The sequence below is a fragment of the Triticum urartu genome, chromosome 2 (assembly GCF_003073215.2).
Source record: "Triticum urartu cultivar G1812 chromosome 2, Tu2.1, whole genome shotgun sequence".
Lineage (NCBI taxonomy): Eukaryota > Viridiplantae > Streptophyta > Magnoliopsida > Poales > Poaceae > Triticum > Triticum urartu.
The window spans coordinates 130,730,454-130,741,103 of NC_053023.1; the positions used below are offsets into that span (position 1 = coordinate 130,730,454).

Here is a 10,650-nt window from a genome sequence, read left to right on the forward strand (position 1 = left end):
GGTGAGTAAGAGGTGAGGTTGTGTGATTCCACAAAAAATATCCTATTCCACTTTTTAGCCCCACTAACATGGCAGGATTTGCATCGAGTGTTCATGGACAAAATGAAAGGGAAAAGGATGCCCCGGTCACACGTGCTGAGTTTCTGGAATTACGGAACATTGTTCAAGAATATCGAAGGAGGCTTGATGAGCATCTTCGAGAAAGTGGTGACGGGGTTCGACACCGACAATACCATGTTGCTCATGAAGTGCGGCAAAGAAGACATGCTTGAGGGCATGATATTGCTACTCGTGGGCATGTCACTACTACTCAAGAAGTACAGAAAGGAGGACGTGCTCGAGAGCATGGTGTTGCTGCTCATGGGCGTGTCGTTGCTGCTCCTAAAGTGCAGCAAGGACGGCATGCTCGAGGGCATGTTACCGCTACCCCAAGGCATGTCGATGTTGCTCATGAATCGCAGCAAGGATGTCATGCCCGACGACAAAGTTATGGCACCCGTCGGCACACCGACGACCCACCGCAAAGCATGACTGTGGTTGATGAACTGACTCCGGTGATTCATAGCCCATGTTTACATAAGAAGCCCATTCCTAATGTTGCCATCTTGACCACCACTACTGTCCCAACATCCAAGAAACATGTCCCACAAATTACATGTGAGGAAGAGAGTCCACAATCCAAAATCCCACAACATGAGAGTGATAAGAAAAGCAAGCTGAGTGACTCCACCAAAAGTGAGGAAGAGTGTCTACTTCCAAAAATCCCACCACTTGAGAGTGAAAAGAAAAATGAGTTGAGTGACTCCACAAAATGTGAGGATCAGATTGTTCATCATGAGATCAGAGAAATGCAAGATCTCCACCTAAATACACCACACATTCAGGGAGAGAGGATTAATGAGTTGTGTGAGTCCACAAAATGTGAGATTGATTCATTCCATGCCTCATTAGAGAGATAAGTGATCCACAACCCAATATACCACACAATAAGAGTGAGAGGATAACTGAATTATATGAGTCCACTAAATGTGAGGTTGAAATTTTTCAACAAGAGAATAGCAAGATGAGTGATCCACCACCATGGGAAATTAGTAGTCCACCAAATGAAAAGAGAGAGAAACATTCAATAAGTAACCTTTCACAAAATTCTCTTTCTTTGCAATATGTGCAGGTGCAAAAGGCATACCTATTAGCTCTCTTGCAACGATAGGAGATTGAGATCCAAGATCAAATATGGAGGACATGGAGTAGTACTACACAAGGTGCATGTGTGAAGATTGATTTTGAGAAAGGCATCCAAGTACTCAATGAGGTAAAACAAAAAGGATCTTCCATTTTGATGCACCCCGAGGTATGCACATATGAACTCTTGAAACATTGGCGAAATGAAATAAGAGAAAAATTATTGGGTACATCCTTTAGCACACCATCAATGCATCAATATAAAATTTTCAACCTTGAAGACAAAACAAAGGAGTTGGCAAACTTAAGATCCACACATAATTGTTCAATTTTTGCTTTCCCTAGTTATTTTGTATTGTCCTCGGGCCATAATTTCTTTGAGAGAATGAAGTCGAGGACGACTTTTCTCCAAGAGAGGGAGGATGATATGGACATGCTCATAGTTGGTTATATATTTGTGCTCCATGAAAATATTTGCTGGAAGGAACTCCTAAGTCGAACAAAACATCATGTTTGCATTGTCCATATGATAGCAAAGTTGAAAACTAAAATTCTCAATATCATGAAACCTTTGCATTATGATTTGGTATTGCCATGCTTTCCTTTATGTGATGACCAGATAGAGTCGAGGAAGACTCCTTTTCAAGAGAGGGGGGATAATGAGGACATCTCGGTCATTGTAACAACACCAATCATCCCTGAACAAACTCTAAGTTGTGACAAACAAGTACATGATCAGATGCAATACAATTCAAAGGTGAAAGTTTCAAACGAGGATTGCATCATTTCTTTGCATGGATATTATCTACTTCCCTTCTACTTATCTTTTGCAGATCAAAGAGAGTCGAGGACGACTCTTCATCAAGGGAGGGAGGATGATGAGCACATGGGTACATCATACATGACATTTCACAAAAGTGCATAATTTAGTTGGAAAGAATTACTAAGCCGAATCAAGCAAACACATGGCCAGGTGAACGCTAACTTAAGTTCATACCACAATGTTGAACACATGGCTGTACTTTCATCTCCATTGTTTTTTGTTGAACTTAGGTATCACATGTAAGAAATCCAACAACCTATGAGCTCTTGAAGCAACCGGTTTGGAGGAACAAGTTTGGAGAAAACAAGTTTCAAGTGAAGCTGATGCTGTCAGTTTTTACCTATGATGTTTGGTGTGGCACACCCATATGATGGAGATACGGGGCCATAGGGGTACATCAACAGAAGCTACATCAAATTATCTTTCCAATGCAAAAAACCTCACATCATTTGGAGTTGTGAGTCAAAAGTTCTAGTCATTCTCGTGGAAGGTGTCCAGGCTGTCAAGACTTCGCGAATTTCCGAGGAGCTCTGCAACAACTCCCAAAGTTGACTGCTTATTCACCCAAGGAAGCCATGCAAACCTGCTTACTTTTGAAACCATTTTCACACCTAGCTAAGGGGGGTTGTCCCTGCTATAAAACCCCATCTCCCCCATCCTCTAGGAAACCTTTTGTCAAACCATTCAGCTACAAGCTTATGCAGCAAGACTGCTAGAGAGATCCGAGAGATCTTGCTACTTTTGCTCTTGTGAGTTCATTCGGATTCGCGAGAAGGAGCCTTTGGTTCCCCCTAGTTCGTGCTCTACGGTTCCGGACGTTTTGTGTGGATTAGTCCCGGTTTGTGGTTCTGCGATTGTTCGGACAGCGGGTTGAAGTTCTTGTAGCTTCGGTCAGCCATCCCCAACGTATGGGTTGCATCCAACCTTGGCAGGTATAAAGCTAGTTATCCCAGCTGCTTGCAGCTAGTTATCCCTCCCGATTCGATCCTACGACGTGAAGATTGGGCCACCCTCGGGCGTGAACTCGTTCATCGGGTTCCCACCTATCAAAAACTCCCATGGTGGTTCATTTTCTAGATGTAGAGAAAGATCTGTTCAGGCCAAGGGGTGATGGAGAAGAAATATTGGGACCTAAGGTTCCATCTCTCAGTGTCGTTGGAGCGCTCATGTATCTTGCAAATTGCACGAGACCAGTGAATCTACTTGCTAGACATAGTCCTGCTCCCACCAAACGCCATTGGTCCGAAGTGAAGAATATCTTTCGGTATCTCCAAGGCACAAAGGATCTTGACCTATTTTTCAGTTCCAGAGAAATCAGGACTCTGATATGATTGGATACGCCAATGTTGGCTATTTCTCTTACCCCCATAATGCCAGATCACAATCCGGCTTTGTGTACCTACATGGTAGAACCGCCATATCATGGAAGTCTTCTAAATAGACTCTGGTGGCAACATCTACCAATCATTCTGAAATAATTTCATTATTTAAGGCATCACATGAATGTGTGTGGCTTTGCAGAATGATAAACTGCATACAACAGTCATGTGGAATTGGTTCTATTGAATCACCTACCATTATCTAGGAAAATAATGCGGCTTGTGTTGCACAAATGCAAACATGATACATCAAGAGTAATATTACTAAGCATATTTCTCCTAAGTGGTTTTTCCCCATGCTCTTCAGAAAAGTGGGAAAATAAACATCTTGTAAATTAAATCATGTGAAAATCTTGTTGATTTATTTACCAAGCCTTTACCAAATTCTACATTCTAGAAATATGTTCATGGAATTGGTATGCGACGACTTCGGGACTTGCAAGAATCAGTGGGAGTGCCTCCCTGAACTGTACCTGTTTGAAGTATCATATTACATTTCTTTCTCTCTATGAGTTTTATGTTTCAGGTTCTCATGAAGAATATTAATGAAGAATTGCTGGAGAAGACTCCTTTTGAAGTGATGATGCAATCTGGACAGTTTTTTCAAAATGGCAATTCTACATGGTGATCGTGTAGCGATTCTATATGGACAAGCGTAGATTAGGGGAAGTGTTGTGATTAATTAGCACATATTGTTTAGAGGGAAAATCTCCTCTTATCTAACTATCGTGTGGTTTTTTGTAGCTACCGACTGTCATGACTTCTCGCCTATGACGGTTCATGTAAAGACGCCTCCTACTTGCGTATGTTGTACTCATATAAATAGCTACTCTATCAACAAATACAAAGATCAGTTGATCATTTTCACTCAAACACTATTTATACCTTAATCTACAATGTAGCGGGTAAAAGTGTGGTTCATTCTATTAATTATTAACTGAATTTAAAATGATATAGTTAAGGCATCCTTAAGTTTTTTTTTTTATACTCCGATGGAAGTTTAGTTCTTACTCCTTCAGCTGAAGTCGTTCTGCGTTTGTGATCTAGAACGGCAAGACAACCAAACAAAATAATGGGCATCTTACAGAAACTGTAAATAAAACGGGCAGCCCAGCTAAACAATCATCGTCGAACTATGAATTTAATTAATAGTATAATACAACAGATATCAAATCCACATTCGTCCCAGCTAAAATAAGAAGAATCCTCTACTCGAAGCCAGATTAATAAAGTTACATTTTACAAGCCCTCCTAAGGGCACGCGCCTTGACGCCTGGAAACTTTGTTACAGCGACTGCAATAAGAGCTCAGTCCTACTACGCGGCCGAGGCCGGCCGGTCGCCCCTCGCCGGATGACGGCGACGGCCTTAGGAGGACGGGCGCGCCCGCTTGTTGCTGCCGCTGCTGCCGCCGTTGGCGCCCATGCATGACGGGCACTTGTACTGCTTGATGTGCTCCGCCTTGGCCGGCGTGATCTTGACACACTTGCCGTGGAACCACTTCTCGCACATGTCGCAACCGATCCAGAACTCGTCCTGCCCGTAGTTGTCCCCACACGCACCGCACAGCGTATCGCCATGCTCTTCCCCGCCGCCACCACCACCGGCGGCGCCTCCACCATCCTCGCCCGCATCCGGGGCTTCGTCCTCGTGGTCTTCCTCCTTCAGCTGGGGCTTGGGTTGCTTCGCCCGAGGCTCCGAGGTTTTCTGCTTTCACAACGGAGGGTGCAAGTGAGACGACCATAGGGCAAACTAGTATTCAGACGCAATAAACGTCAGTAAACGACCTTGGCATCTACCAAAAAGTGTCAAACTTACTTGCACGTGCAGAAGACAAAATCATGGTATGAGTAAATCAAAGGAAAAGTGAGCCATACCATTTTATTGTTGGACTTGGATTTGCTATTGCTGTGGTTATTGTTGGTCGGAGCCTTGGTTTTACTCTTCCCACTAACAACATCAAATATCGTGGGAAGCTCATTAATCATACCAAACAGGCGCTTCCTGCATTAAGATAACAGCAAAGCATCAGTAACAACACATCAGGTCAACAGTGAAAGAAACAGCAAGAATCTCAGAGTAGGTGGTTCTCATTAAGATACAACATGCTTTAACCGCAGAATGTTGTGGATCATCTTCTGTATACCAAGCAACTCTAATAAGAAGCTCACATTATGAATGCTACCAAAAGTTAACCAATTCTCACTCTCATTTGACAATTATGAGTCTTTCACATTATGAATGCTACCAAAAGTTAACCAATTCTCACTCTCATTTGACAATTATGAGTCTTTCAAAACATGGGCTAAAGTTGCAAAATGACATTAAGCAATGCACATTTACACAAGTACCCATGATACCAGGTTAAAATGTTTCCAAGCGTTTCACAAAATGACATGAAGCAATGCACATTTACACAAGTACCCATGATACCAGGTTAAAATGCTTCCAAGCGTTTATGGAAATTGCTACTGCAGGTTTGTGCAGTTTGACAAATGCATTTTGGTTACAACTCATTAGACGTGAGCCAAACAATTCCCGGCAGTCCATTCTGGGCTTTATTGTTAAGACCATGATTAACCTGCAATTACCTAGTAAATTTCGTTTCCTAATGCTAGGCATCAAATGTGGTTATGAAAATAATATAGGAAAGAAGGAACTGCACAGATGGAAAAAGAAAGAAAGCACGGCAGGATACTAGGTAAACAGAACACTATAGATTCATGGAAGATGAGTGGAAAGTGGAAACTCACCTGTCACTTTTATCAAATCCGAATCGAGCACCAAAGTAGAATGCAACAGATAGTAACCATGCGTCGCTGTGTACTGCAACCATGGATAGCCAATCTTTTTCCTGCATTCCATCTCGTGCAAAGTTGATACCCAATGCTGGCTCTGGGAGCTCAGGTGGCACTTCTTCAGCAGGTAAGTTTACTTCCCAATGCTCATTGGGAAACCCATAAAGGCACAAATTTTCTTTTTCTGCAGACGAGAACACTGAGTTATGTATGTACGGACTCGGAAGAATCTCAAAAGGCTCTCACAGCATTTAGGCTGCGCTGTAACTAGATTACCCCACATAATCATAGATATGTAACTGAAGAAACAAAAAAAGAAGATGCTCCAAGCTTGAGTTTGCACATAAGTTGAAATCATCAAACATATTTGAAATGAAGGAAAGACACATGTAAACCTACAAAATATTCAATTAAATCACGTATTTATGGCAACCGTATTCCTAACAGAAGAAGCAGTATATATCATAAAAGTAATCAAGATGAAGGAGGTGACGTTTTGGCACTAGGGGTCGCGATGAACCCGTTATCTGAGCCATCAAATTTATTGTACGGATCTGTGCCAAAAGCAGGGCAGACAGGCATGCAGACATCTTGCATGGACCGGAGTGTACGTCAGGCCAGCATACAAATTGCAGTGCTGAATCTCACCATCTATTTTGGCGAGCTAGACTACAGATCCGACATGACCGATGGTACATGAAACAACTAACTGTCTGTACCATAGTACACAAAATTTAGCCGAGTCAGTATTTCTTTGAAGGGAAGGAAAGAGTCAGTCGTGGTACTCCCAGTTTATCATTAAAACATTTTACCTGCATGTAGCTAAGTCCATGGGGTGTTGCTTGTTTTGCATTGCCGTCTGAAATGTGCTGTGCTCAAGTTGGATTAGTGTATGCATTTTGTTTACACTGTTTAGATAAGCTACAACACATACTCCATTGGGTTGTTGTGAGTCTCAGGCAGCTAGTTGGGATGGCTGTTACGACTAAATAAAAGGAAGAAGAAAAGGCACAAAGTTACCACATCACAAAATTTGTAGTGTCCCGTGTTCTCTCAAGTGGTCACATGAGTATCCCTACGAGGCTGCGTCTACCATTCGAGTTCCTCGTGTGAGTTGATGCTGGCCTGAAACCAACACTTCTAATGAGCAGCTCACGCTAGCGTGGCGGCAACCATGGCACCGCATATCAGCTCGATCCTGATCTACCACAGCAGCTTCTCCTCTGGCCACCGTCGACACCACCTCGCCTCCTGGGTACCTCACTAGGAGCAAGACGAGCAGGTCATGGATCTGGTGGAAGTTTTTGTTTGGCTGGGCAGATGGGGCAGGTGTAGCTAATGGCTTCTCCTGAGCCGGTGGCACATAACTTGCGACGATGGTTCATGAAACTGCATTTGTGGTGCCAAGAAAAAAATAGCAACCTCCTCATTATTATTGCGCAGACATGGGCGAGGTCACTAATCTGCAATACAGATGAGAATACAATCGCTAGCAGGAATGTTGGCACCGCCCATCGGTCGTGACAATGACATCGAGAGTATCTAGACCTGAGAGCCAAACTGAATATCTGGATGAAAAGCTATACTCCCTCCGTTCCCTTTTATAATGCGCCTTGTTTGCAGCGCCTATACCAAGACATGAGGTGGCACTTTTATTTAGACTGGAATTGCCCCTATCTGCTCACACTGTCACTCACGTGGGTGCATGCAGGTTCGCTGCAGTGATCCAACCTAGGGGCTATCTTCGTCAAAATGTGCTTATACGCACTACAATCTGGAATATGATCAAAAACTGCATGCGCACTATAATATGGAACAGAGGGAGTAAAAAATAGGCAAGACTCCAATCATTACCAAGCCCGAAAATACACGAGAAGATTATCAAAGATCAAGTCATTTACAACATAAAAAAAGACACCATTTGATCAAGATAATACTTAACCGTGTTATGAGCTTAGGAAGGGAAGTTAGCACACTGGAAAAAGGAAAATCGCATACAATTGATGTAATGAGTCCATTGCAGGAGAATAGACATTGCATTCCTCTGTTAATGGGATAAAGTTCCCTCTGAGATTTTCCCTTGCATCTGGCACACTATGCATGCCGAATGACACCTCACAATAATTGCACTAACCACCATTCAAATTCATTTTTATCCAACCCTATAGCGTTCTTCTGTTGAATCTACATAAGCCCATTCAACTGAATTCACCATGTTACACTCCTAGGCAGCTAGAGAAATACGGATGCTCTCTTGGTTTGCTTCGTATTCATAGTAAGTTCCTCAGAGCATTCCAATGGTTACAAGCTGCACTGGCACTATACTGTGCAGAGGGCAGTAGAGGCATTGAAGAACAAAGAAGGGGGAAAGGCTGACGACAGGGCTATGTTAGGGGTGCAAATGTACAAAATATTAAAGAACGCAATGCTAGGCAGTCCTTCACCACCAATACACTGAAGGAACCAACATCACTGTTCTTTGCCCTATGCAACAGTAGAACTGTACACACATTGGTAGACAGCAGCAGCAAAGAACAGCAAGTCCTACTCATATCATTGTAGTCTGCCAGTCCTTGAAAGTCAAGAACTGCATCAATCATTATTAGGGCAGAAGAATCACACCCCACCAACCAAGCAGGACCCAGTAATGCTTAAGCCAACAAACCAAACTCACATACGCACTAGCCAACTAGCAGCCCACCACAGCTCCCTAACGACCAGTGCCACCTTTTCTACTACTACCAAGATAACTACTATCTCCCAAAGGTGGAAGCTTTCAGCAGGAAGGGACACTGATGAATTCATTGACCACTCAGCCTCTAGGGCAGCAGGGTCAAGCATGTGGAATGATCTGAGCCGTCCGTTTCCGGCCATCCCACTGCTGAGGCCTACGTCAGAGTCTCCCCTCCACAGGATGCTCGTTATTAAATCCAACAATTAAGGCCCTCTGCTCGATATTCAGAGGGTTGGACTCACGCACCGTGCATATTCTATTGCGAGTTCTTCGGTCCATGGATTCAAAATAAGTAGTAGTAGTAGTACTAAAATTGCGGGGATGATTTGAAATAAAGTAGAGTTTAGTCTGTTAATTCTTCAGTATTCAGAGTAACACTCAGTCAAGCATGTTTGGATGAAAAGGCCCATCGATTATTTTCTAAGAAACTCCACTAAACACCCAGCCCTAATTAGTAGTACTAGTAATTACGATAAAATGGTAATTATCTGCGAGATTACGGAAGGATAATACAGCAAAATCTGCACCGAAAGAGCAGCGAAGAACAGCAGGGCAGGCAGACAGACAGACGCGATAATTCACTCACCCGGGTCGCATTGCCGGAAGAACTCCTCCACATCTGCAGCAAGAAGAAAGGCAGAAACAGTCAGGAAACAATCCACACAAGGCGAAAAATCCCGTGCAACAGCAGCGAAATTCGCAAAGCCGGAATCTTCGGCCCCCGAGAAAAAAACCAATCTGGCGAGCGAATCTGCGGCGACCTACCGGTGGTGAGCGCGCGGGCGAGGCCGTTGCGGCGGCCCTTGTAGTCCCGGAAGACCTCCTCCACCGTCCTGGGGTTGTACTGCGCGTCCATTGTTAACCGCAGAGGATTCGAGCGCGGGGAGGCGGAGGGGAGGGGGAGGGGGGGAGCGGAGAGGATGGGCACTGTGCTCGTGTTTTATTTTGACATCTTCGGGGTAGTATCTTTTTTTTAGGGAGGTTTTAAAAAGAGGAAAGAGGGGCGGACGCCAAGGGTGGGACTGCGACTTAAGTGGATTGGAGAGCACGGCGGACGTGTCCGTGCGGGTGGGGCCCGCCGCCCGTGGGACGTCCATCCATGGAACGGAATGGATACGTGTATCTTTCTCATGTGGGCGAGTTGCGTCAGCGCGTGTGTGCGTCTTTTTCTTGCACATTTTTACGGTGTCCTTTTCTGCTCTTGTTTTCGTTTTTCTGGACTTTTTGTTCCTTTGTTCGCATGACGTCGGTCAGTTTCCGGTTGCGCATTATACTTCAACAAAGGATGTTGTAGTACTCGTTTTGTGTAAGAGCATCTCCAGTCGTTCGCCCCCGAGGCGGCGATTTTACGCGTCCCCTGAGGCGAGCCGGCGCTAAAATCCGCTCGTCCCAGGGTCGCCGCGGACGCGTTTTTTTTTATTTTAAAAAGCTGAATTTGGCGAAATTCGGCAAAGTTTGGTTAAAATTCGGCAAACTTGATATTCATATTAAACATGTTCGGCGTTTTACATAAATTATTTAAAAACATTAATCTACGAGGCGAAGAACTCGATCAGCGCGGCGGCGGCGGGCTTCTCCTTCTTGATGGCGCGGCCGCCCCTGCTGGACCCCTGCCCAGCGTCTCCATGGCGGACAGGCGGTGGCGGCGCGTCGTCGTCGTCGTCGTCGCTGTCGTCGAGGATGACGATGCATCCCTCGTCTCGGCCACGACGACGAGCTTCGAACCGCGCGAAGG

The 10,650-nt window shown here is 44.4% G+C and overlaps 1 protein-coding gene across 1 annotated transcript; it reads right to left on the bottom strand.

Moving 5' to 3' along the window:
- Window positions 1-4,499: 4,499 nt before the first annotated feature.
- On the bottom strand, window positions 4,500-9,882 carry LOC125536338 (PHD finger protein ALFIN-LIKE 9-like). The gene is made up of 5 exons (XM_048699536.1): window positions 9,681-9,882; window positions 9,502-9,534; window positions 6,137-6,365; window positions 5,261-5,387; window positions 4,500-5,090 (listed from the first exon to the last, which is right to left on the bottom strand). The coding sequence occupies exons 1-5, from the start codon at window positions 9,769-9,771 to the stop codon at window positions 4,752-4,754; spliced, it is 819 nt and encodes a 272-aa protein (XP_048555493.1). The 5' UTR covers window positions 9,772-9,882; the 3' UTR covers window positions 4,500-4,751.
- Between the last annotated feature and the right edge of the window lie 768 nt (window positions 9,883-10,650).